Consider the following 27,984-nt stretch of genomic DNA (forward strand, 5'->3'; position numbering starts at 1 on the left):
GGATGTAAGAGGGGGAGGTGTAACCTAAAATGGGTGGTCCTGGTCCACCTGGGTATGTGGAATTATGTTGATTTACAGTGCGAGCCAGTTCAACTGAGACCGGCGACCCATTTCAGCGTAATGAGCAGGCTCGGGTCCATCTGCTCCGTGCGCTGTAGCAATGCCGTTGGAGAAAAAATTCACACATTGGAATCGTCTGGGTCACTGGATTATTGAGGTGTCAATTTTCATTGACACCTCAATTATTTTTGTTCTGATACACAAATGTTCTCTTGATTGTCATTGATCCCCTATTCATAATCTAAGATGAGTGTCCTATAATGAATAACATGTTGAAAACAATATACATTTATGTTCTATGATTAGCTTCATTTATTTTATTTATTTTTCATTCTAGCAGCATAAGTTCAACGCAAAATCAAAAGGTAGACGGCGGAAGCGCGCACCACTGCGCGGGCACAGCTGTCAGCACCAAGGACAGCCGCAGCCCCAAGCGTCGCATCAGTCTGATAATCACTTCACAGCAAAGCCCCGCACAGAGCCCACGGAGGATCAGGAGAGGGATACACAGCGCATAAAGGAAAACGCATACACCGCAAAATATGCTCTGACTCGTTTCTATCGACATTGGAAAAAAGAAAATGGTGGAAATTGACAAAGAAAATCAAAATGTTTGAAGAAAGGCTGCTGACAATTACGAAGATAATCCAACAGCGGTTGAGGTCCTGACCATGAACATTCCTCCGCATTTCCCATAAATCAGCTGTCCAGATTTTCCACATTGTACAGGGGGACGGTGGTTCCTGTCTTTTTAACCGGGTGAACCGTGCAGTCCAGAAGCCGGGCAAGCCGACCCGCCAACACGAGGGAGAGACGCAACCGGGGTCCTCTGTGCGGTTTGATCGTTCACACGATGCGTCTGTTTCTGCTGGCGGTGTTCCTCTCGTGCTCCTGTGCGCGGGGCGGCTGCGAGCCGAAGATAGTGAACATCGGAGCAGTCCTGAGTCAGAAGAGGTACGAGCAAGTCTTTAAGGATGCGGTGACCCAGGCGAACCAGATCTACGGGAGAGAGAAATTCAAGTTGACCGCCATCTCCGTAACGCACAAACCCAACGCTATCCAGATGGCTCTCTCCGTCTGCGAGGACCTCATCTCTAACCAGGTATCTCAGGAGGGATCCGTTGTCCCTGCATGTCCCTGCATGTCCCTGCATGGGTGTTAAATGATTAACTGCCTAATTAGATGAGTCATTTAGCCAGGACATTTAGCCATCTATTCATTGGTGCAAAATGTCCATCATATCAATCAGAACCATTTATAAGGCTAAAATGATTATGAAGCCTACTATATTTAAGTTGCGCAAATTAGTATGAGGCCTATGCCCACTATTAGGAGGGAAATGAATCGTCCTATTTAGTGTGATGCAGCATTATCCTGTGTCTGTTTCAAGTGAACTGGCTGACGTGAGTAATAGGGCAGATGAGGTCGATATATTGTGATCAGTGACCACTTCATTAGCAATAAACAGACAATGCCATCTGCCTAGACTGTAACCTCAACGCCTGCCTGTGAAACACTGTGCCAGTGCCACCTGCTTCTATTGCATATTTCAAGCAGATTGAGCTGACTGCATTTTATATATTTTCCTGAACGAAACTGTTTATTTGCAACAACAAAAAAACGGTTCATTTGTTACACAATTTTAATAATCAATACAGAAATGTCATTACTCTCACAATATCTCTTAGAGCCTAGCCCTTTAGGCTATGATAACAATACTATGAAACTGCGTCCTTTTCAGAGATCCGTCACCTCTGGTAATACCATCGAGCTTCTGAAAGAAAATGGAAGCTGAAATGAAATTATATGTCAGATATGCATATGACGTTGTTACATAAACAGTAGAAATTAGTAACTACCAAACCTGAACTTGTGACCTAACATGAAAAGTAAATGGCCTGAAAATGGTCTGTTGGACGTGGCCAGGTCTCTATCCCCATATCTGTAGCTTATTAGTCAGACAAAGCTATGTATTCAAGGGTTAATATAACCTATTCAATCAGATACGCTTTAACGACATCGGCATAGCAGTTGTTTTGGCGGTGTTTAGAGGTGGAACTGCATTGTCAAATCCACAAGCAGCTCCTGGCATTACACCTAAAGCAGACATTGCCATTGGCTGTACGGAGTCGCATTGACAGAAATCCCATGCAGTCTTGTTTACATGTTCGAAACACTGGATTACACTGATTAGGATGATAGAAATTCTCCTAATTTAGTTTAATGATTTTTAAATTTGAGCGTAATTATTTCTATATTGCCTACACTTTCTCATTCTGAACTTCTAACATGAGTGGGGCGGGTGTGGCTTCACCATTTTGACAGCTAAGGGGGTGTCTGCTATTGCCGATTAACGCTTGATGTGATTGAATCCAGGCCTAAATCTCATCCAAAAGTTATTTTATGATATCAGTTAGATATGGAAAATCTATTTAGCTAAAAGCTAAAAGCTAAGGGCCAAAAACACAGATTTGTGGGGGATGAGAGGCCAACTGCACTTCAGTGTGCACAGCTGCAAATCCACTGAAATGAACTAACTAACCAAGACTGAAATCAGTGACTCATCATTAAAGGTATACTGCGAGATTCTGGCATTTAGGCCCTTGTTCAATTTAGCCAGAGTCAGATGGACTCGTGGATACCATTTTTATTTCTCTGTGTGCAGTATGAAGGAAATTAGCAGTACTTTCACGAGCCAATGCTAACTAGCGTTAGCTCAATGCGTTAGCATTGGCTTGTTAAACTACAGCTAATTAAAAAAAAATATATTGTATCCACGAATTCATCTGACAACAAGGGATTAAATGCCAGAATCTTGCAAGTATCCCTTTAACAATGACATTTTTTTACTGTTTCTATTTTCACCGCTGGTGCCATGTGACGAAATGTTGCCTTTAAGAAGGCTAACATTGCCGCATGCGTAACGGCCCACTGCATCAAAGCATTTGGGGGGTAGCAGTTGTGGTGCATGTCTCGCTGGTCTGACGTTATGTCACCGGCCTTATTAGGGGAGAAGGGCATTTAGTTTGTATTATGTAAAATTATGATTTGATCATTTGAAATTGGTAGTTTTAACTGTTTGGTTCATGTTCATTGCTAGATCAATAACTTATGCAGACTGATGTTGTATTGGTTAGACACAGGAGTGTATGGTATGCAATTGTTTTTGCCTCTAGTCTGGAAAGAATAACTGGCTTTTTCACTTGAAGTGCGATTCTTCTTTAAGTCATTATGGCCATTTCTCAGGACATGTGAATACAACTTTTGCAATATAATCCTAACAATGAAAACAACATTCATAAGTTATGTATTGTGATGTTATCCCTTTGAGAGTTGTTCCAACACTGAAACACATTACTAAAATCCTGGTCCATCACATTCACATTAAGCGTTACGTTGCTTTGGAAAGCAGCAATATCATGTAGTGAAGAGAGCTGAGGTGTGAAACACACCTCCCCCATCCCTCTTTCAAATTCTCACCCTCTCTTTCACACACAGACACACACACGCAGACGATGTCCCTGGTCCTCTTCGTTGTAATGATTGTAATTGTTAGAAATGGTTACGTTAGAAACATATCTCTCTTCGTTCCACGACATCTGAGTTCCATTCATCATCACAGAGGGCTGCAGGGATGAGAAAGATGTCAGTATTCTACATGTCAAATGCCGGTAACAGTGTCTGGTAACTGCATAGATGGAGATCTAACCATGTGAGAGACTCAATGAGAGGGTCTATGACAGATGGTAGATGCCTGGAAGCGCTCTCTGGATGGTAAACCTCATTTGAGGCCCAACCATACGGGCTGCACGCACTAAACCCTCATGCCTGCATGTTTTTTTCCCGCCTCAGTTGGATCAATGTTCCATTTCTCAAGAATCCTATTCATCTAAGAATTGATATACAGTTGCTCAGTAAAAAGCTGTTAGTAGAGTGCCATTTAGCTTTGAGCCATATAAATATATATCTACTAATCAGCCATATTGCTAAATGAGGATGGTTTAAGAGGAGAAAGCTGATATGGCATTTCCATGTCGCAGTGAGGAATCAATATTCCATACACTTTTTTATCCTTTCAACTCTCTGTACAGGAAGTGTGGTTATCTTTCATTCCCATACTTGTGTCTGCAGGTGTATGCCATCCTAGTGAGTCATCCTCCCCAGTCCAATGACCACCTCACCCCCACGCCTGTGTCCTACACCGCAGGCTTCTACCGCATCCCTGTGGTGGGCCTCACCACACGCATGTCCATCTACTCCGACAAGGTGAGAAATGAAAAAGAGAGAGAGAGGGAGGGAGGTAGGGAGTGAGAAGAGAGAGAGTAAGAGAGAGAGAGGGGAAGAAGAGAGAGATGGGATAGACAGAGAACGAGTGAAAGAGAGAAAGGGAGTGAGAAGGGGAGACAGAGAGGAGAGAGGGAGAAGAGAGGGAGAGAGGGAGAAGAGAGAGAGAGAGAGAGGAGAAGAGAGAGGGAAAGCGAGAGAGAAGGGGGAGGGGGAAATGATGGAGAGGTCCCTGGGAATGGAAACCGATAAGAGAGACAAATTCTACTCCACTACTTGGCTAGCTACCAAAATAGCTAACGTAAGGCCTTCTGAATATGTTAGAAATGTCACTAAAACCGTGGATGACAAGCAATTAACTTCCTCTCACTCATTCTTCTTCATTTTCTTTCTCCTCAGAGTATCCACTTGTCCTTTCTGCGGACTGTCCCCCCGTACTCCCACCAGGCTCACGTGTGGTTCGACATGATGCGAGAGTTTCGATGGAACCACATCATCCTGATTGTCAGCGATGACCACGAGGGGCGGGCCGCGCAGAAGAGACTGGAGACCCTACTGGAGGAGAGGGAAACAAAGGTGAGATGCTCAGGCTCGCAGGACCGCTAGTGCGTGTGACCGTGTGTGTGTGTAGTCTTTGTTAAACTCTCAAAGGACTTTTTATGTACTGTATGTAACTGTTTTCCTTTATTTTGTGTGAACACATCTCTCACTGACCATTGTGTGAACATTGGCTAACATCAATATGCTAGAGACATCTACAGCGTCTAATGTGGTCTGATCTGAGTACATCTTTTACTCATCTCATGTTGCTTTTCACCATAGTCAAATTCTCCTGTGTCAATCCACAACGGGAGCCAAATAGCACACTTTAACCTGGGGCTTTGCAAAACATCAATGACTCCCAAACATAATGATGGTCCACAGATCCTTCATGTATATTTGTGTTGTGATATTACGTGTGTAAGGAAAGGAGCTAATCTACCCAGTGTTACGCTCACTTGGAGGCTTGTAAAGTGATGGACCGTTGACATGCAGTATATCAGATTGTCCCGAGACACTGTCTGAAAGACCTATCTTTGGTTTTACTACATTTACATCTAGCAGACACTTACAGGAGCAACGTACAGGCGCAACGTACAGGCGCAACGTACAGGCGCAACGTACAGGCGCAACGTACAGGCCCAACGTACAGGCGCAACGTACAGGAGCAACGTACAGGAGCAACGTACAGGAGCAACGTACAGGCGCAACGTACAGGAGCAACGTACAGGCGCAACGTACAGGCGCAACGTACAGGAGCAACGTACAGGCGCAACGTACAGGAGCAACGTACAGGAGCAACGTACAGGAGCAGCGTACAGGCGCAGCGTACAGGCGCAACGTACAGGCGCAACGTACAGGAGCAACGTACAGGAGCAACGTACAGGAGCAACATACAGGAGCAACTAGGGTTAACTGCTCAAGGGCACATCAACATATTTTTCACCTAGTCGGCTCAGGGATTCAAACCAGCAACCATTAGTTTACCGGCCCAACGATCTTAACCGCTATCTGCCGGCAAGGTCCTTGTCCTTGTCAGATAATGGACTGTGTGACCATGCAAGTGAAATGACACATATAAATGTTGTAACCATGAGCATAACTTTAGCCCGTAGTTACCTCTGGCTCTGAGGCTGTGTTACTTGGAATGTAGCTAGCTCATTAATAAATGTGCTGATCCACCTAAAGCTTAAAACAGACCGGTGATCATGTTCCCTAAAGGAAAAGAGAAGGAACAATTGACACATTGTTGAACATACATTTAGTATGTTTCACCTCGAGATGTGGTTAATGCTTGTTCTCTTCAGGGACTCCTTCCTGTAATTGTGTGACGGAGTGAAATGAGTCCTGATTTGAAGAGTAATTTAATCAGAGGCTGATGAAACGGTTCATTTTACACATGCTCATGATAATCCACACCGAAGGGAGATGGGACATTTTAAACACGTTGTAGTTAATCAGTTACTCACACATGATAAAGATTGGTTAGGAGTTACTAAGTATAGTTTATGTTGATAAATCATCTTGTTATTAAGGATTATGACTTAATTGGATCGTATGACTTTACCTGTGGAGTGGTATTGTCTACGATAAAGACCTACATTACTGTAGATGAAAGAATAGTTGGTTAACTGATAGCTACTTGCTCCTTCCTTCCTGGAATCCATCTTGTCCGCCCTTAACTATCTCTCTCTCTTATATACTGCCAAAAGCAGAGATTGGATAGATTTACAGTTACCAGATTGAAGGAATCTATCAATGTCACAGAAACCTTGATATTGTAGACACTACGATATGACGATGTAAGGAAGTATCTGTGTTCTCACAGTTAAAAGCTTGGACTGTGATTTTATCAGTGGTTGTAAGAAATTACTCAGCTAGCCAGGTTGGCAGAATGTTTGTCACATTTGAGGAGTTTGTGTCATTTCCTCCTTAATGAAAAATATTCTAGTTATTCACATTTAATATTCTGTATCGTGCAGATTATTCACACTGTATTTGCAGGTTTCTATGCTGTGCTGCTGTGACAAGCCACAGGGACAATTTGATAGGGTTCTCTAGCACAGCCGGTAGAGAGACTCTTCTAGCTGTAATGGATTCAGTTAGAATACTAACATTAGTGACACAACATACAATATCATACTACACTGAATAAGCAAAAACAGGGCAGTCAGAGAGGAGCTCCTTGGGGAAAACAATGGCAGTCATCTAGACAGTTTTTATCTTGCCAAGGCATTATAATACCACACAGAGATAGCTGCAAGATGGTGGAGGGCTAGAGAAAAATCTATTTGGGTTTTTACATTTTAAGTCATTTAACAGACACGCTTATCCAGAGCCACTTACAGGGTCAATTAGGCATAAGTGCCTTGCTCAAGGGCACAGACAGAGTTTTCACCTAGTCAGCTCAGGGATTCAAACCAGCAACCTTTTGGTTACTGGCCCAAAACTCTTAACTGCTAGGCTACCTACAAGATGAGTTGATTTATATTCTAAATATGGACCGTGGTCACAGTTTGATTGATGCTTGTTTTGCAATGTCATGATTCATGAGTGTGCACTGACCTTGACACACTACAAGACATTATCAGGCAACATTTGGAAAGGGGAGCAGTGTTTTACAGAGCAGCGCTGACCACAACAACCTCAGATTACATTTGAGGCAGAACGGTTCTTTATTCCTTTCAAAGAAGTGTGAATACAGTGGAGAAAAATGGGATTTACTTCAGATTTGCTTGTCAGGCAGTATAATGAACCAATGCGTCAGAGTCACTGTAGCATTTGGGTAGCGGAGGACGTAGATCCAGAGCGCTCTGCCTCCCAACGGTCTGAGCTGAGAGTTCAGGCATCAGGGGAGGCAGGTCTATCAAGCAGAAGATGCTATGTATCACCGCGAAATTGCTCCCTAAGGCAAAGAGACTGCCTTGCGGCTCCTTTCACAATATACAGGAGCAGAGTGGAATTCAAAATGGAGAGAACCTTAGGGGCATTAGTTTGCAGAATCAGACTTTTTACGTGTTGGGATTGCTTTGATCTGGAACATAGACCTCTCAATCTAATTGTTGTACAGAGAGTATGACTGTTTCTGGACCAATGCTGGATGATGGTTTAAGGGTCTTGAGTTGTATTTGAAAGGTGCTGAATAAGGGAGTATGACATAGCAGTAAATAGGATTGCTAGTGGTCAGTGGCTGTCATTGATGTTTTTTGCAAGCCCCAAGGGATCCCAATTTGAAGCAGAAAAGTTGGAGATTTGTTGGAATGCTTTACTGCGATCCATTTTCAACTGTTTATAATATTCTTCTGTGTCTGCATATTTTCTCTGTGCACATTACTCATCAGAATAAAAAAAGGAACTATGAAAACCTCGACCAACTGTCCTATGACAACAAGCGAGGACCTAAGGTATATTTGCATGGTCAATGCACGCCGCCCACCAACTTTTCAAACGTAGCAACTAGAAACCAGCCCAACCAGTCACCAGCCGACCCAGAAATGCCCCTATCTTGGAAGCACGTGTTTCTTTTTACTTTGAGACCTTATTCCTATGATTTTACAGAAGAATGGTTTTGTTATGGAAAGACTATAATTTTCCGTAAAAAAATAAACAAATGAACAGCGCTCCGCTTCTATCATATTACTTTTTTTCCTTCAACTAAAGGAATGCATGTTCTAAACAAAAAAAAAGATTGCAAGTTTATTCCTTTGTGGAGATCCGGTAGTGTGGGACAAAACACTTTCCCAGATTACTACTCCCTCCTGTTTTGTAGCACCTCTAGTTATCAACAGTTTTTGGTTGGGGGAAAGGTTCCCCTCACTCCCCTTCACCTGTTTTTAGTTACTGGTTGCATTGACCTTCTTCTCCCCCCTATCTAACATGCACGTCCTTCTTTGGAGTCTTGATAACCCTCAGTTTGCATGCGAAAAATGCAAACATTTTTTCCCCTCCAAGCTTTTTTTTAGTTGAGCCGATTTCCATGGATCGCTTTCCTTTTTTTCCTCTCTCTCTTTTTCAACAAAAAATCAACAAAACCAAACAAAACAGGTAAAGAGACAGCATGGTTTCTGAGGTGGGGGTAAGTAGCTGGCTTGACTTATTTTGTGCCCCGATCACAGGCAGAGAAAGTCCTCCAGTTCAGCCAGGAGACTAACTTAACTGCTCTGCTTCTGGAAGCCAAAGAGCTGGAGGCTCGTGTCATCATCCTCTCCGCCAGGTGAGACGACAGCACCTCCCATTTGTCCCATCAGTCCCCTCCCATCATAGCTGACCTGCCTCTACTACTGAATCTAGTTCATTCTGATCACGATCCTTAACCTAAAATGATCATAAGTAATTTTCCCGGCTCCTAATTTGACCACAACTAGATTTACAATGACTTATATTTAACACTTTTTACATACTTTTACTGCTAAATGCTGGCATGATATCACACAGTAGTGATTTACTGCAACGATTTGCGTTTAGATTAAAGATAAGTAACCATGCCTGTGTCACTGAACATCTCTGTTTTCAGTGAAGAGGACGCTGCTGCAGTTTACAAGGCTGCCCGTTTCCTCAACATGACGGGCTCGGGTTACGTGTGGCTGGTGGGAGAGCGGGAGATGTCGGGTAAAGCCCTGAGTGAGGCACCAGATGGTACGTACCATACGCTGCTACCCAACAGCCACTCGGAAAACACTTCGTAACGCTGGCCTTTTTCTGGAGTCACCTTTAATTTAACCTCTATGATTAGGGAGACAACCATAGATGAACGATTCATTGTTTAACAATGTATCATGTGTGATCATTTCTTGAGTGTTAAGCATTTAAACGTTTAAGCATTTGATATGTTTAAAGGTTTTAAATGAGTCACAGTAGTTTACACTATAAGCTCTTAAGATACAGTGTTGGGTCCTGTATCTCTGAACCTATTTCTTTATCTATAGTCATAACTATTGATAGGTTTTCCCGTACATACAGTGTGTTTCTTAAAAATATGTTGGGTTATCCAAAGCTTCCCGCGCTGCCTTTATTGTACTATCCTGACATATTAATAGCTTGGTTCTCATGAGTTTATAAAGGGAGTTTTTCAACCCCCACATTGAGGTGTAACTGAAATAGAATGGTAAGCTACAACGGTCTTGCTTATGTCCCGGAGTCTTCACAAGTCTCACGTAATATGTCACTTTGTGGTCACAAACGTAAGCGTCAACCCCAGGCACTCCAACACCCCCTGCCCCCATTGTCTTACGTTAGGTGGTGTCACTCCTACATAACGCTCGTCACGCGGTGCCGAGACGGTAAGCAGAGCTATCTGACGTAAGACAATGCTCAGACCTCTGCAGAAAATTCTTCGTCAGTAATGTCTAAGGTTGCAAAGCTACCCGTAATTTACCAAAGTTACAGGAATCTTCAGTCATTTTTGTAATTAACAGAAAATCTATGGCAATCTATCGTAACGTTGGTAATTTCTCTATTACTTTCTAGTAGATAGACCATATGGTTCAAGAGAAAATAGCCTAAATAACGAAAAAAGCATCTAATCAACAATGGCATTAATTACCTGTGCAACTCTTCCAACTATTGACTGACACCAGTTTGACTCCAAAACATTGACAATAAATACATATTGACATAGTAAAATAAGTGTATAAAGAATATTTCATGCTGAAACCTTCATATTATACAGCAATGGTATTCACTAAGTTGATGGTTTATACACTGCTCAAAAAAATAAAGGGAACACTAAAATAACACATCCTAGATCTGAATGAAAGAAATAATCTTATTAAATACTTTTTTCTTTACATAGTTAAATGTGCTGACAACAAAATCACACAAAAGTAATAAATGGAAATCCAATTTATCAACCCATGGAGGACTGGATTTGGAGTCACACTCAAAATTAAAGTGGAAAACCACACTACATCCTGATCCAACTTTGATGTAATATCCTTAAAACAAGTCAGAATGAGGCTCAGTAGTGTGTGTGGCCTCCACGTGCCTGTATGACCTCCCTACAATGCCTGGGCATGCTCCTGATGAGGTGGCGGATGGTCTCCTGAGGGATCTCCTCCCAGACCTGGACTAAAGCATCTGCCAACTCCTGGACAGTCTGTGGTGCAATGTGGCGTTGGTGGATGGAGCGAGACATGATGTCCCAGATGTGCTCAATTGGATTCAGGTCTGGGGAACGGGCGGGCCAGTCCATAGCATCAATGCTTTCCTCTTGCAGGAACTGCTGACACACTCCAGCCACATGAGGTCTAGCATTGTCTTGCATTAGGAGAAACCCAGGGCCAACCGCACCAGCATATGGTCTCACAAGGGGTCTGAGGATCTCATCTCGGTACCTAATGGCAGTCAGGCTACCTCTGGCGAGCACATGGAGGGCTGTGCGGCCCCCCAAAGAAATACCACCCCACACCATGACTGACCCACCGCCAAACCGGTCATGCTGGAGGATGTTGCAGGCAGCAGAACATTCTCCACGGCGTCTCCAGACTGTCACGTCTGTCACATGTGCTCAGTGTGAACCTGCTTTCATCTGTGAAGAGCACAGGGCGCCAGTGGCGAATTTGCCAATCTTGGTGTTCTCTGGCAAATGCCAAACGTCCTGCACGGTGTTGGGCTGTAAGCACAACCCCCAGCTGTGGACGTCGGGCCCTCATACCACCCTCATGGAGTCTGTTTCTGACCGTTTGAGCAGACACATGCACATATGTGGCCTGCCGGAGGTCATTTTGCAGGGCTCTGGCAGTGCTCCTCCTGCACCTCCTTGCACAAAGGCGGAGGTAGCGGTCCTGCTGCTGGGTTGTTGCCCTCCTACGGCCTCCTCCACGTCTCCTGATGTACTGACCTGTCTCCTGGTAGAGCCTCCATGCTCTGGACACTACGCTGACAGACACAGCAAATCTTCTTGCCACAGCTCGCATTGATGTGCCATCCTGGATGAGCTGCACTACCTGAGCCACTTGTGTGGGTTGTAGACTCCGTCTCATGCTACCACTAGAGTGAAAGCACCGCCAGCATTCAAAAGTGACCAAAACATCAGCCAGGAAGCATAGGAACTGAGAAGTGGTCTGTGGTTACCACCTGCAGAACCACTCCTTTATTGGGGGTGTCTTGCTAATTGCCTATAATTTCCACCTGTTGTCTATTCCATTTGCACAACAGCATGTGAAATTTATTGTCAATCAGTGTTGCTTCCTAAGTGGACAGTTTGATTTCACAGAAGTGTGATTGATTTGGAGGTACATTGTGTTGTTTAAGTGTTCCCTTTATTTTTTTGAGCAGTATATTTAAGATGCTTTACAGCTTTGTCATTCTATTTTTTATTTTAATATCATCTATTTTAATTATTTCATAAACAGTATATATACAAAAGTATGTGGTCACCCCTTCAGATGAGTGGATTCAGTTATTTCAGCCACACCTTTTGTTGACAGGTGTATAAAATCGAGCACACAGCCATGCAATCTCCAAAGACAAACATTGGCAGTAGAATGGCCTTACTGAAGAGCTTCATCATAGGATGCCACCTTTCCAACAAGTCAGTTTGACAAATTTCTGCCCTGATAGAGCTGCCCGGTCAACTGTAAACGTTGTTAATGTGAAGTGGAAATGTCTAGGAACAACAATGGCTCAACCTCGAAATGTTAAGCCACACAAGCTCACAGAACCAGACCGCCGATTCCTGAAGCAAGTAGCGAGTAAAAATCCTCGGTTGCAACACTCACTACCGAGTTCCAAACTGCATCTGGAAGCAACGTCAGCACAAGACCTGTTCATTGGGAGCTTCACGAAATTGGCTTCCATGGCCGAGATGCCGCACACAGGCCTAAGATCACCATGCACAATGCCAAGTGCCAGCTGGAGTGATGTAAAGCTCGCTGCCATTGGACTCTGGAGCAGTAGAAATGCGTTCTCTGGAGTGATGAATCACGCTTCTCCATCTGGCAGTTCGACGGACGAATCTGGGTGTCTTGACTGGCTTGCACAGAGCCCTGACCTCAACCCCATCGAACACCATTGGGATGAATTGTCGAATCGCCCAACATCAGTGCCCGACCTCGCTAATGCTCTTGTGGCTGAATTGAAGCAAGTCCCCGCAGCAATGTTCCAACATCTAGTGGAAGGCAACCCAAGAAGAGTGGATGCTGTTATAGCAGCCAAGGGGGGACCAACTCCATATTAATGCCCATGATTTTGGAATGAAATGTTTGACGAGCAGGTGTCCATATACTTTTGGTCATATAGTGTATTTTACATGTGATAAGGCCAGAGAGAGAGGGCCAGAGAGAATTACAGATGATTGTGATAATCGGAAGTACCCAAAAGGGCCACTAGATGTCTTCTGATAGGTTACATAAAATCCTTGAAAGATACTGCAATTCTGGTAGTTTACTGGTGAACTAGTAATATACAAGTAATATACCCCCCCCCCCCCCCACCCCCCCATTGCAACCCTAGTCATGTCCATGTCTCGGCACCTGTTGCTGTCTTAAACTCACCTCTGTGGCTTCTTTCAAGAGTCTGCAAGACTACCGGACCAATTGCAATGAAAAAACTTAGCTGAAGTTGGATTGATTCTCTAATATAGTTGATGTAAGTTTGTTTGGTCCCACACATACACTATAGCTTTCTGCTTGTGGTATTTTCCAACTAACCCTTATAAAATGGGTGATAGAATTGAATCGATCCAACTTCAAGGGAGTCTTTTTTTCATGCTGGGAAAAGTTCACTAACAACCTCACAATATGAATCCATTCCTCTCTGATGATGTTGCCTCTTCTCAGAAAGGAATAAAAAGAAAATCAGCTAAAATCTATTTTGATCACGATGAAGTTCATGGTTCAAAGACATCCAGTGCTTGTTTGTTCCAGTACTGGAGGATTAAAATTGCTTTTACAAATAGAGCAACAGAGAGCATGGTGCTGGATCAAAAACTTGCGGTTGGACCTTTTCTCAGGATGGCTGAACAAGAGGTTCCTATAAGTTTTTATTGTGTATATTGCAAAAGGATCCTGATGGTTGGTAGTCTAGCAGGTCACTGATTGTCTTTGTGCTGCTGTTGGCGTGATGTGAGCAGGTCTCATCGGCCTCCAGCTCATCAACGGCAAGAACGAGTCGGCCCACATCAACGACGCAGTGGCAGTGGTGGCTCAGTCCATCCAGGAGCTCTTTGAGAAGGAAAACATCACGGAGCCGCCCAGAGGCTGTGTGGGAAACACCAACATCTGGAAGACCGGGCCCCTCTTCAAAAGGTACATTTAGAAAGTCATGATATATTGTAATTCAGGAAGACATACATACACACACACACACACACACACACACACACACACTTTCTCACTCTGTCTATTTCCCTACACTGTCACACTCACACCTACTTTAATTTCTCTGTCTCAGGGTTCTGATGTCATCAAAGTACCCAGAGGGCCTCACTGGACGTGTGGAGTTCAATGACGATGGCGACAGGAAGTACGCTCACTACAGCATTCTCAACTACCAGAAGAGTCGACTCATTCAAGTTGGGATTTACAATGGAACACAGGTAACTTTATTGCAAAAGTCATTCTTGCTGTTTCTACTGTGATCTTCCTATCTATTGCTATTACAGCTCTCTATTAAGCAGTATGCATGGTAATTAGAAAGCATTGGTTTTATTAGCTAAATGCTAAGCTGTAGCTAAAGCAGCTGACTCTTTCGTATTGGACTCCCTTGTGTTTGGCCCTCATCAGCTCCACACATTATGTCAGCACTCCTCTAATTGTGGTGTCATGACCCTGTAGGTGGTGATGAATAATCAGAGGAAGATCATCTGGCCGGGGGGAGAGACAGAGAAACCGCGGGGCTTTCAGATGTCCACAAGACTAAAGGTACCGCATTTCACCCTCCTCAAACAATGATGTTCCCGATATACAGTGCATTTGGAAACTACTCAGACCCCTTGACTTTTTCCACATTTTGTTACGTTACAGCCTTATTGAAAAATTGATTAAATATTTTTTTTCCCCCTAATCAATCTATACACAATGACATGACAAAGCAAAAACAGGTTTTTAGAAATGTTTGAAAATGTCTAAAGTATCACATTTACATATGTATTCAGACCCTTTACTCAGTACTTTGTGGAAGCACCTTTGGCAGCGGTTACAGCCTTGAGTCCTCTTGGGTATGACGCTACAAGCGTGGCACACCTGTATTTGGGGAGTTTCTCCCATGCCAGATCAGGTTCAAGTCCGGGCTCTGGCTGGGCCACCCAAGGACATTCAGAGGCTTGTCCCAAAGCCACTCCTGCGTTGTCTTGGTTGTGTGCTTAGGGTCGTTGTCCTGTTGGAAGGTGAACCTTTGCCCCAGTCTGAGGTCCTGATTGGTGGAGTGCTGCAGAGATCGTTGTCCTTCTGGAAGGTTCTCCCATCTCCACAGAGGAACTCTCGAGCTCTGTCAGAGTGACCATCGGGTTCTTGGTCACCTCTCTGACCAACGCCCTTCTCCCCCGATTGCTCAGTTTGGCCGGGCGGCCAACTCTAGGAAGAGTCTTGGTGGTTCCAAACTTCTTCCATTTAAGAATGATGGAGGCCACTGTGTTCTTGGGGACCTTCAATGCGGCAGAATTTTTTTTGGTACCTTTCCCCAGATCTGTGCCTCGACACAATCCTGTCTCGGAGCTCTACGGACAATTCCTTCGACCTCATGTATTTTGCTCAGACATGCACTGTCAACTGTGGGATCTTATATCGATATGGGTGTACCTTCCCAAATCATGTCCAATCAATTGAATTTACCCCAGGTGGACTGCAATCAAGTTATAGAAACATCTCAAGGATGATCAATGGAAACAGGATTCACCTGAGCTCAATTTTGAGTATCATAAAAAAAGTGTCTGAATACTTATGCAAATAAGGTATTTGAGTTTTTTGTTTTTAATACATTAGCAAAAATCCTGAAAAGCTGTTTTTGCTTTGTCGTTATAGGGTATTGTGTGTAGATTGATGAGGATTAAAAATATATATATATTTTTTAGAGTAAGGATGTAACGTAACAATATGTGGAAAAAGTCAAGGGGTCTGAATACTTTCCGAATGCACTGTATATATAAAGTAAAGCAACGCTTTATATCTTACAGCATCTTCAATGTAATGGGTCTGCGCAGGATTCTTTCTCTATCCTTCTATCTCGTTTTCTCTCTCTCCATCATTTCTACCATGGGTGTGTGTGTGTTTTATGTGTTCCTTGAGGAGGGGTTGTTGTCCAGAGGGTTGGTGATTTAAAGGTCCCTCAGGGTCAGTGTGAGCTAAACGCCCACTGTGTGATAAACAGCTTTCTCTCCCGTCTGTTATAGATAGTGACCATACACCAGGAGCCTTTTGTGTATGTGAAGCCCACTGAGCAGGATGGAACCTGCAAGGAGGAAAAAACATTAAATGGAGTGGCAGATATTAAAAAGGTGATCTGCACTGGACCAAATGAGACCATCCCAGGTAACACAACAGGGACGTTTATGATATCACTGTGCTTTTACTACGCCCGCTAAGTACCAACTGGAAATGCATACATATATATACAGTAGGTATCTATATATGTATGCATGTAGCTGAGTGTGCCTTTGTGGGATTGTTGGCATATTGGTGTGTGTGTGTGTGCGGGTGCGTGTGCGTGCGTGTGCGTGCGTGTGCGTGCGTGTGCGTGTGTGTGCGTGTGTGCGTAACGTGAATATGCTTGAGTGTTTGCTTTAATGTTTGCAAACAGTGTGGGCATGTGCCAGCCTGTGTTTAGTGTGTGAAGTCTGTTTGCAGTGAACATGTGTGTAGCTATATTATTGTATGTGTGATTTTGGTTGAACAGTGTGTGTGTGTACTGTTTGGGCATGTCTGGTGTTATTAAAAAATATTAAAAAAGAGAGATTTTCTCCAGATTGATTGTAACTTGCAACCCTCTGCTGGTTGGTTACAGGACGTCCAATTGTACCTCAATGTTGTTATGGATTCTGTATCGATCTACTTATCAAGTTGGCCGGAACCATGAACTTTACCTATGAGGTGCACCTGGTGGCTGATGGGAAATTTGGAACACAGGAGCGGGTCAGTTCCTATAGATACTCAGAGTTCACTCTAGATAGAAAACCTCATTGGCCCAAAATGTATTGACCAACAATTGTCTATTTACATACATTTATATTAGATTTTATTATATTAAGTTATGAAGCAAATCATATCTCCTATCTCGGAGATGTGCTTTTTGAATTAAGTTCATGCACTTGTAACATTTAGAAAATGACACAGAATCATCTTACAGTATGTTACTGCACTCACAAAAATGGTTTTGTTTGACATAATCACTAACTTTCCCTAACTAAATCACTAACTAAAAGCAGTCCGAGAGAACCATGGAAAACTAGGGTCCGACTACATTGGGGACTTTAGCTCCGTGTTAGAGGGACAAGGTGGTGGTGAGAGTGAGACCCACGCTGACCTGTCAGGATCTACCGAACAAGCAAGATGAGCTGAATGGAGCTTCTCTGGAGAGCCAAGCTCAGTTACCACATCTCTGAGCCAGAAAACACCATTCAGACCATTTCTGCTAATATTCATTTGGGTTAAAGGCACAAAGGGTTTTAAGAGAGGGCTCACTTGTTGTTTCTGCTTCTGATAAAGGACACTTCATTCTGAAATTCATTATCACGTTGGGTTGGTTGTTAACCCTTTACGTCCACTTACCACAGGTGAACAACAGCAACAAGAAAGAGTGGAATGGCATGATGGGAGAGCTCCTGGGGGGTCTGGCAGATATGATCGTTGCCCCGCTGACGATAAACAACGAACGAGCCCAGTACATCGAATTCTCCAAACCTTTTAAGTACCAAGGCCTAACCATCCTCGTTAAAAAGGTATGTCCCCAAATTCCCCCCAAAATGTATGAAGAGTGTGAATTGAAAGTTCATCCAGACTACACCTGACATAGTCCTCATTGCAGATGGGGTGGTAGTAGACTGCAAGTGGTTAGTGAATGAATGTCTGTGCTGTGTGTTACAGGAAATCCCTCGCAGTACACTGGACTCGTTCATGCAGCCGTTTCAGAGCACACTGTGGCTGCTGGTGGGTCTTTCGGTGCATGTGGTGGCGGTGATGCTTTACCTACTAGACCGGTTCAGGTACAAGGGGATCCATGTGTGTGTGTCCGTCTGTCTCTGTGTGTGTATATGTGCGTGTGTGTGACATACTCTACCTCTGCTTATGCTCCAGACCTCTCCAGATCTTCTCTCACTGGGGACGAGGGGACAGAGGTGAAGACTGGCTCCAGTCATTCCACTGCTCTGTTCATCTGGTCTTCTCTTTCTGTTTTCTTTCTGTGCTCAATCTTGCTCTTGCTTTGCCACTCACAGACTCCCTCCCTGTCTGGGGTTGCCAGGGTTTTCGCCTCTTGTCTGCTTGTGTATGTCTCACTTCATATCCTGCTCTCTCTCTAGCCCGTTTGGGAGGTTTAAAGTAAACAGTGAAGAAGAAGAAGAAGACGCCCTCACCTTGTCGTCAGCCATGTGGTTCTCCTGGGGAGTTTTGCTTAACTCCGGTATTGGGGAAGGTAGGAGAATACTATCACTAAAGGCCAGATTTACTAATACAATAGTTACTTATCTAGCTACTTAGTGTACTATTTCTACAAATACTATACAGATCAGTTTGTGATACTGATACTCACTGGGCAAAAACTGGTTGAGTCAATATTGTTTCCACATCATTTCTACCCCAAAAATCTATGTGATGACGTTGAATCAACGTGGAAAACGAATTGGATTTGCAAAGAGTCATCAACGTACATTTCATATTTTTTTTACCCAACTTTTAACCTAAATCCAATGACATGGTGAAATGTTTTGTTGATTGCACATTGAATTTACGTTAGTTGACAACTCAACCAAATGTACATCAAAACAATACGTTGAACTGCCGTCTGTGCCCAGTGGGTATTAACAGTATAAATATTAGTGTTGCACGTCGATAAATAATGTAATATTTGAGAGACGCTCCACCATACAGTACCAGTCAAAAGTTTGGATACACCTACCCATTCTTTATTTTGACTATGTTCTACATAGTAGAACATAGAACACCAAAGCTATGAAATAACACATATGCAATCATGTAGTAACCAAAAAAGTGTTCATCAAATCAAAATACATTTTATATTTGAGATTCTTCAAAGTAGCCACCCTTTGCCTTGATGACAGCTTTGCACACTCTTGGCATTCACTCAACCTGCTTCACCTGGAATGCTTTTCCAACAGTCTTGAAGGAGTTCCCACATATGCTGAGCACTTGTTGGCTGCTTTTCCGTTACTCTGCGGTCCAACTCATCCCAAACCATTTCATTTGGGTTGAGGTTGGATTACTTAATCCTATCCCAGGTATTCCTTAAAGAGGTGGCGTTTCAGGTGTCTCTGGAAGGTGGTGATTGACTCCGCTGTCCTGGCATCGTGAGGGAACTTGTTCCACCATTTGGGTGCCAGAGCAGCGAACAGTTTTGACTGGGCTGAGCGGGAACTGTGCTTCCGCAGAGGTAGGGGGGCCAGCAGGCCAGAGGTGGATGAACGCAGTGCCCTTCTTTGGGTGTAGGGACTGATCAGAGCCTGAAGGTACTGAGGTGCCGTTCCCCTCACAGCTCCGTAGGCAAGCACCATGGTCTTGTAGCAGATGCGAGCTTCAACTGGAAGCCAGTGGAGTGTGCGGAGGAGCGGGGTGATGTGAGAGAACTTGGGAAGGTTGAACACCAGACGGGCTGCGGCGTTCTGGATGAGTTGTAGGGGTGAGCAGGCCTTTCTAGTCAACCTGGCCCGGGTATCCTGGAAGGATATTGACCTCCTCCCGTCAGTAGAGGATGCCTGGTTGTTCTTCAAAAGTGCTTTCCTCACCATCTTAAATAAGCATGCCCCTTTAACATTTTTTTTTACCTAAGAACAAATATAGCCCTTGGTTCACTCCAGACTTGACTGCCCTTGACCAGCACAAAAACACCCTGTGGCGTACTGCACTAGCATCGAATAGTCCCCGCGATATGCAACTTTTCAGAGAAGTCAGGAACCAATACACACAGTCAGTTAGGAAAGCTAAGGTTAGCTTTTTCAAACAGAAATATGCATCCCGCAGCACTAATTCCAAAAAGTTTTGGGACACTGTAAAGTCCATGGAGAATAAGAGTACCTCCTCCCAGCTGCCCACTGCACTGAGACTGGGAAACACTGTCACCACTGATAAATCCAAGATAATCGAGAATTTCAATAAGCATTTCTCTACGGCTGGCCATGGTTTCCACCTGGCTACTCCAACCAACAACTCTGCACCCCCTACAGCAGCCATCATACCGCTCAGGAAGAAGACGCGTTCTGTCTCCTAGAGATGATCGTACTTTGGTGCAAAAAGTGCAAATCAATCCCAGAACAACAGCAAATGACCGTGTGAAGATGCTGGAGGAAACAGGTACAAAGCTATCTATATCCACAGTAAAATGAGTCCTATATCAACATAACCTGAAAGGCCGCTCGGCAAGGAAGAAGCCACTGCTCCAAAACCACCATAAAAAAGCCAGACTACGGTTTGCAACTGCACATGGGGACAAATATACTTTTTGGAGAAATGTCCTCTGGTCTGATGAAACAAAAATAGAACTGTTTGGTCATAATGACCATCGTTATGTTTGGAGGAAAAACGGGGAGGCTTGCAAGCCGAAGTACACCATCCCAACCGTGAAGCACGGGGGTGGCAGCATCATGTTGTGGGGGTGCTTTGCTGCAGGAGGGACTGGTGCACTTCACAAAATAGATGGCATCATGAGGCAGGAAAATTATGTGGATATATTGAAGCAACATCTCAAGACATCAGTCAGGATGTTAAAGCTTGGTCGCAAATGGGTCTTCCAAATGGACAATGACCCCAAGCATACTTCCAAAGTTGTGGCAAAATGGCTTAAGGACAACAAAGTCAAGGTATTGGAGTGGCCATCACAAAGCCCTGACCTCAATCCTATTGAAAATTTGTTGACAAAACTGAAAATGCGTGTGCGTGCATGGAGGCCTACAAACCTGACTCAGTTACACCAGCTCTGTCAGGATGAATGGGCCAAAATTCACCCAACTTATTGTGGGAAGCTTGTGGAAGGCTACCCGAAACGTTTGACCCAAGTTAAAGAATTTAAAGGCAATACTACCAAATACTAATTGAGTGTATGTAAACTTCTGACCTACTGGGAATGTGATGAAAGAAATTAAAGCTGAAATAAATCATTCTCTCTACTATTATTCTGACATTTCACATTCTTAAAATAAAGTGGTGATCCTAACTGACCTAAAACAGTGCATTTTTACTAGGATTAAATGTCAGGAATTGTGCAAAAACTGAGTTTAAATGTATTTGGCTAAGGTGTATGTAAACTTCTGACTTCAACTGTATATCTCCTTCACTAATGTCACGACTTCCGCCGAAGTCGGTCCCTCTCCTTGTTCGGGCGGCGATCGGCGGTCGACGTCACCGGCCTTCTAGCCATCGCTGATCCACTTTTCATTTTCCATTTGTTTTGTCTTTGTTTTACACACCTGGTTTCAATTCCCCAATTACATGTTCATTATTTAACTCTCTGTTTTCCCCATGTTTTTTGTGAGTGATTGTTTTATGTATGTTCGGTCCGTTATTGTGGGCTCGGTATTACGACATGTTATTGGAATATTTGAGTAAAGTTACTTGTGTTACTTATCTCTGCTGTCCTGCGCCTGACTCCTCTGCACCAGCTACACCCAGACCACTACAACTAACTTTAAGTGTCAGTTGTCAGAGCAGCTTACCGATCGCTGCAGCTGTACACAGCCCATCTGTAAATATCCCATCCAACCAACTACCTACCTTATCCCCATATTTGTTTTTGTTTTTCTGCTCTTTTGCACACCAGTATTTCTACTTGCACATCCTCATCTGCACATATATCACTCCCGTGTAAATTGCTAAATTGTAATTACCTCGCCACTATTGGCCTATTTATTGCCTTACCTCCTTACTTCATTTGCACACACTGTGTACAGATTTTTTGCAGTAGTAAATGAGAACTTGTTCTCAACTGGCCTACCTGGTTAAATAAAGGTGAAATAAAATAACAAATACAAATATAAACTGTATTTTGAATTGTTTAACACTTTTTTGGTTACTACATAGTTCCGTATGTGTTATTTCATAGTTTGTCTTCACTATTATTCTACAATGTAGAAAATAGTTAAAAAAATAAAAAACTTGAATGAGTAGGTGTGTCCAAACTTTTGACCTGTACTGTACATACAATATATTGTCTCATAGAGTGAACGTGTTTTTATGGGCTTTGCTTATCCAGGCGCGCCGCGCAGCTTCTCAGCGAGAATCTTGGGCATGGTGTGGGCCGGCTTTGCCATGATCATAGTGGCATCGTATACTGCCAACCTGGCTGCCTTCCTGGTGCTGGACCGGCCTGAGGAGCGCATCACCGGCATCAACGACCCGAGGGTGGGCATCAAGAAGTAGTCCTGCTTTAAATACATATAAATACTCTTTCAGTACATCTCCACCTCCATAACCTATGGATATTAGGTAGCATACTGTAAAATGGGTGGAAGTTTAGCGAGGTGCGTAAGTTATTGGGGGTGAAAATACTATAAAGTACGTGGTTGTGCAGTGTCAAATGTTGAATTCTTCCAGACTTCCAGAATTGGTAAAGTGTATGTGAGTGTTGAATGTAAATTTCTTCCAATCTCCCTATCCTTCAACAGCTGAGGAACCCATCAGACAAGTTCATCTACGCCACTGTGAAGCAGAGCTCTGTGGACATCTACTTCCGGCGGCAGGTGGAGCTTAGCACCATGTACCGCCACATGGAGAAGCACAACTACGAGAGTGCCGCTGAGGCTATCCAGGCCGTGCGCGACAAGTGAGTCCTGGCCGGGCCGGCCTGGCCTGGGCGTGTCGGCCGGAACTGGTCAGATAGTCAGTCAGGTCAGAGAGAAAAAGAGAGAGGGCCAGTCAGTCAGACCTGGGGGTTCTGGACCTCTGGATCAGCGAGACACAGAGGGTCTTACTGCAGCGTTCCCTCTGGTCCAGGCCCATCATCCAGCCAAGACAGAACCAGGCTCAGACTCAGAGCAGGGCCGCATGCACTGTGTCAATAGCGTTCTAAAGATGAGCTAATGTTGAGCTGAGGAGCACCCTTTTTCAGGCTTTATCCAAGACGAGCGTCTTTGAGGTGGGGAATCCAATGGGGGACGCGCCGTCGTCCGTCCGGCATTGGATTTCATTTTTCAAGCGGCGGTAGACATGGATGGTAATGCTGACTCACACGCTTTGTGTGGCCAAAGGGGAGCCGTAAATGTGTGTTGTGACAATCACTGTACTGTTGCACCGTAACCCCCTCCTCCCCCCTGCCTCCCTCCCCCCAACAGCAAGCTGCATGCTTTCATCTGGGACTCTGCGGTGCTGGAGTTTGAAGCCTCGCAGAAGTGCGACCTGGTGACCACGGGAGAGCTGTTTTTCCGTTCGGGCTTTGGCATAGGCATGCGCAAGGACAGCCCCTGGAAACAGAATGTGTCCCTGGCCATTCTCAGGTCTGTCCCAGCCCAAGCAGCATTGTTTTTATGTTGTTCTTTTTTCTCTCTTTTTATTTTCCTTTTTTGACCATCCGACACCGCTGTGTCAGCTCTCTTCTCTCTCTGTATCTCCCCATTCCTGCCCTTTGTCTGTCTGTTAGTCTATCAGTCAGTCTGTGTTTGTGTCGTCTGTGTTACTAGCATTCTGGGATTTCTCTTCTGGAGTGTATGGCTTGGCTTTTTGTTAACTGTCTTACCTCTTTGCCCACTCCCCCCACCCCTGCAGTTCCCATGAGAATGGCTTCATGGAAGATCTAGATAAAACCTGGGTGAGATACCAGGAGTGTGACTCACGGAGCAATGCCCCAGCCACACTCACCTTTGAGAACATGGCAGGTAGGGTTTCCCTTTTGGGTTTTGAGAAACCTAAAAGTGATTGGACAAAAACTGCAGTGGTAAGGTACTGTAGCCTTTTTTTGTCCAATACCTTTTTTCCTGTATTTTTTTTGTTACGTGAAGTGTGTTAAAGTTGTTTGTTGTGGTTTACTGTTGTTATACACTGAGTGAACAAAACATTAAGGACACCTGCTCTTTCCATGACAGACTGACCAGGTGAATCCAGGTAAACGCTATGATCCCTTATTGATGTCACCTGTTAAATTCACTTCAATCAGTGTAGATGAAGGGGAGGAGACAGGTTAAAGAAGGATTTTTAAGCCTTGAGACAATTGAGACAAAAGATTTAAGTGCCTTCGAACAGGTTATGATAGTAGGTGCTAGGCGCACCGGTTTGTGTCAAGAACTGCAACGCTGCTGGGTTTTTCATGCTCAACAGTTTCCTGTGTGTATCAAGAATGGTCCACCACCCAAAGGATATCCAGCCAACTTGACACAACTGTGGGAAGCATTGGAGTCAACATGGGTCAACATCCCTGAGGAATACATTCGACACCTTGTAGAGTCCATGCCCCGGCGAATTGAGGCTGTTCTGAGGACAAACGAGTTGGGGGGATGCAACTCAATATTAGGAAGGTGTTCCTAATGTTTTGTACACTCAGCTTCGTTGTTATAGCTGTGATCCTAATATAAACTTACAAGGTTTGCAGCGGACGGCGTGAAGTGGAAGCAGGTTGAAGAGAAGACGGGCAACCGTTGACGTATAGACTAGATTCACACAGACACAGTCATGGTCAGTGGGTTGCGGCTGAGTGTCAGAGTGGCCACTCACCACCCATCCCTGTGTCTGTCTGTCTCTGTCTGACAGGAGTGTTCATGCTGGTGGCTGGAGGCATAGCAGCAGGGATCTTCCTCATCTTTATTGAGATCGCCTACAAGCGGCACAAAGACGCCCGCAGGAAGCAGATGCAGCTGGCCTTTGCGGCCGTCAACGTCTGGAGGAAGAACCTGCAGGTATGGCATCTCTTTCCCCCCGTAAGCACTGGCACCCGGGGGGGGGAAGGGCAGAGATGGGCTGAGACACGCCCAGCATAGCCCTTCCTGCAGGTTCCTCCAATACAGGTGTACGACCAATCATTTTTTTCCGTCACTGTTAGCATCCTGTCTGACCATGTTGCCTACTGGTGATAGTCACTCATGGATTGCTGTGTCACGTTCAGTGATGAAGCTGTTCCCAAGGCATTACCATGGGCCACCGTGGGTCCATCTTCCAGTCCCTTAGACCAACGGCCCCCATGTCTCCTCTCTGTGCTGCAGGACAGTAAGGAGGCCTCTGGGAGCCAAGCTGTGGGCGCATCGATGACTCCATCGTTAGTACGTAACATAGACAAGAGCCATCTCCACCCCACGTCACCCTTCGCTTTTATAATTAAAGTTCAGCTAAAATCAAAAGTAGCTTTAACATGAGAAAATCTGAAACCAAAATATGCATTCCACGTTCATGGCATGAGCCAGTTAAGCCTTACACTTACCTTAGCACGTATGCAACGCAAGAACGCAATTAGCTACGCAAAATGGCCCTTCTGCGTACTTGCGTTGCAAAAAATATGGAAAAGTGTGCAGCCCAAAATGTATAATGCAACGCAACTACGCAGAACGGCCATTTTGCGTAGCTAATTGCGTTGTTGCATTGCATGCCTGTGTAGGGTATAAATTAGGCTTTATGCACTGCTGCTATAACACTTTTAAGCTTTGTAAGGTCAGATGATGAGGACATGCAGGGGAATAAGGTAATAAAGAGATTCTCACATAACTATGAGATACTCAGATAAATCTCATGCTTTTTGATAGCTGTAACAGTGTGCTGTTACACTATCATTTCTGACCCCGACTCTCCTACGCTTGATGTTTATACTTCTCCAGTATTCACATCACTCCATCCCCCAGAATCCCCGCTCCCCTACACTGTTTATGGACACAGAACATGAGAGTCCTCTCAGGAATAGCCTGCGGGTCAGTAACTTGTTTCAAAACAGTGGCCGTCTAAAGCTAATCAGGCAAAAACCATTCCAGCTACAGTTGAGTTATGCGCTCGCTCCTCAGTCCGTCTCGTCGCTGAAGAACATGATTTGCCCTTAACTCCAATATCTTCCGCCGTGAAGCGTTGGTGGCCTTCCAACTTCCTCTTTCGCCCTTACTTCGCATCATCCTGCCCCCCCCCCCTCCCCGCCCCCACCCTCACTGCGCTGGCTTTCCAGCAGCAGGAGGAGCGCGGCGTGGGGGTACGGGGGAGGAGGTTGACGGGAGCAGACGAGGCGGCAGTGGACACTGTGAGCCTGTGATGTGGCTCTGGCATCCAGCCTCCCCATGCTGGCTCTTTGTTAAGCACTCACAAAAGGTCAGTGGTACACCTGTTGTATTGACAGCAGGGCTGGAAGAAGGTACGGTAAGATCACAGTCTCCAGTGTGTGTCAGCAAATCAATGTCCTTCCGAGACTGTCTGTCATCTACCTTACTACTGGATGTAACTGTTGTCTTCATGTCTGTGTACATGTATAGGCACATACAGCAGACAAATGCATGCAGGCGCCCGCTGAGAAAGGAAAAGGACACACAAACTGTTGGTCTGCGTAACATCTGTGTTTTAGACAAGGTTTTATTGACACAGTTTATGAATAGTTTTTGCACTAGTGAACAAAGATGGCTCCATCCATGTAAAACAAACACAGCATCATTCTCAATAGGGCCTGGAGCTAATGACAGTTTTCTGCTCTTATTCCTTAAATGGGGCATTATGCTTGGAGTAGTAGAAATTAGATTGTGCTTGGAGTAGTAGAAATTAGATCGTGCTTGGAGTAGTAGAAATTAGATTGTGCTTGGAGTAGTAGAAATTAGATCGTGCTCGGAGTAGTGGAAATGAGGTCATGCCTGGAGTAGTGGAAATGAGATCATGCTTGGAGTAGTAGAAGTGAGGTCATGCTTGGAGTAGTAGAAGTGAGATCATGCTTGGAATAGTATACATGAGATCATGCTTGGAGTAGTAGAAGTGAGGTCATGCTTGGAGTAGTAGTAGTGAGGTCATGCTTGGAGTAGTAGTAGTGAGTTCATGCTTGGAGTAGTAGTAGTGAGGCCATGCTTGGAGTAGTAGAGGCAAGCAAATCATTGAAGCTAATACAGTATGTTATTAATATTATTCATATTGTCCTCATGTCTCTGGAGGCCATCAATGTGATGACTTACTGAGCTTCAACAGAGGAAGTACAGTAAAATACATAATTCACACTATTCAGAACACACTATCATAATAGCAGGGTTGGGTGACAATTTATGTGAACTTTCCTTTCTCTGTAGGTATCTCCAACTAGGTGTCCAGATGTCATTTTGACTGCTTGTGTGTTTGTTGGTTTGTGTGTTTGTATGTTTATATTTGTGTGTGTTTTTATTATTCTGTGCATATGCAAAGTGTTTGTATATGCCCGCTTTCCAACACAGGTACCTCCAGAGTATGTGCACTTCTGAATAACCTGTTTGAGTCTGTCATATCCTTCACACTGTTTCTGCTCTGAATTGATTATGCCTTAGTCTCATCTCCAACAACTAACCAACCATTCCAGGGTTGGGCTAAATTCCATTTGGAATTTCAAGTCACTTCCTGAATTGAATTGGAATTTACCTAAACCCTCACCACCTTTGTTTGCTTGTATCTACTGAAAAAGCACCATGAACTGAATCTGTCCTAATCCCTAGTTTAAAAGCAGCTGCAGTATCTACTGTAGCCGTTAGCTTTTTCTGTTGTAGCAGGTCTTATTCAGAAGTGCACTGCCTAAAAGTGGAGGAGATATTAGGAGTGAGATCAACGAAATGTCAACAAGAACTAATGCACTCCAGTGGCTGTTGTTTCCTATTGGAGACAGGCAGCCGCTGCACATGCGTCCAGTGGGACTCTTTCTCCGTTGGACCAGCATGCTTTGCATGACCGGGACTGTGCAAATGCAGCACTTCACCAGCGGTCAGTATCGCTTGATATCATGTGAGACCTGGATAGTCTACGCTGAAAAGTACAAGAAGAAACAATTTTGACAAAAAAATTAAAATTACTAAAGACTAGAAAAAATCAATGCTTTGAGTTGCCT

At 44.3% G+C, this 27,984-nt stretch overlaps 1 protein-coding gene across 10 annotated transcripts in view; it reads left to right on the forward strand.

The window, feature by feature from the left end:
* Nucleotides 1-416: 416 nt before the first annotated feature.
* The window catches only part of grin1a (glutamate receptor, ionotropic, N-methyl D-aspartate 1a), a 35,766-nt gene continuing 8,198 nt past the window's right edge, over nt 417-27,984 (forward strand). The window contains exons 1-20 of one of the 10 annotated variants that reach the window (XM_029709295.1): nt 417-1,162; nt 4,192-4,326; nt 4,744-4,920; nt 8,226-8,288; nt 9,000-9,097; nt 9,398-9,519; nt 13,955-14,129; nt 14,275-14,419; nt 14,658-14,744; nt 16,211-16,361; nt 16,822-16,949; nt 17,591-17,755; nt 17,901-18,019; nt 18,335-18,447; nt 22,234-22,382; nt 22,646-22,803; nt 23,312-23,473; nt 23,742-23,851; nt 24,720-24,865; nt 25,169-25,225. In XM_029709295.1, coding sequence (XP_029565155.1) covers nt 914-1,162; nt 4,192-4,326; nt 4,744-4,920; nt 8,226-8,288; nt 9,000-9,097; nt 9,398-9,519; nt 13,955-14,129; nt 14,275-14,419; nt 14,658-14,744; nt 16,211-16,361; nt 16,822-16,949; nt 17,591-17,755; nt 17,901-18,019; nt 18,335-18,447; nt 22,234-22,382; nt 22,646-22,803; nt 23,312-23,473; nt 23,742-23,851; nt 24,720-24,865; nt 25,169-25,225 — 2,709 coding nt within the window. In that variant the 5' untranslated portion in view covers nt 417-913. The remainder of the gene's footprint in view (nt 1,163-4,191; nt 4,327-4,743; nt 4,921-8,225; nt 8,289-8,999; nt 9,098-9,397; nt 9,520-13,954; nt 14,130-14,274; nt 14,420-14,657; nt 14,745-16,210; nt 16,362-16,821; nt 16,950-17,590; nt 17,756-17,900; nt 18,020-18,334; nt 18,448-22,233; nt 22,383-22,645; nt 22,804-23,311; nt 23,474-23,741; nt 23,852-24,719; nt 24,866-25,168; nt 25,226-27,984) is intronic. The other 9 variants (XM_029709301.1, XM_029709296.1, XM_029709297.1 and 6 more) reach the window with 9 other exon arrangements.

Source organism: Salmo trutta, chromosome 23 (genome assembly GCF_901001165.1).
Source record: "Salmo trutta chromosome 23, fSalTru1.1, whole genome shotgun sequence".
Classification (NCBI taxonomy): domain Eukaryota; kingdom Metazoa; phylum Chordata; class Actinopteri; order Salmoniformes; family Salmonidae; genus Salmo; species Salmo trutta.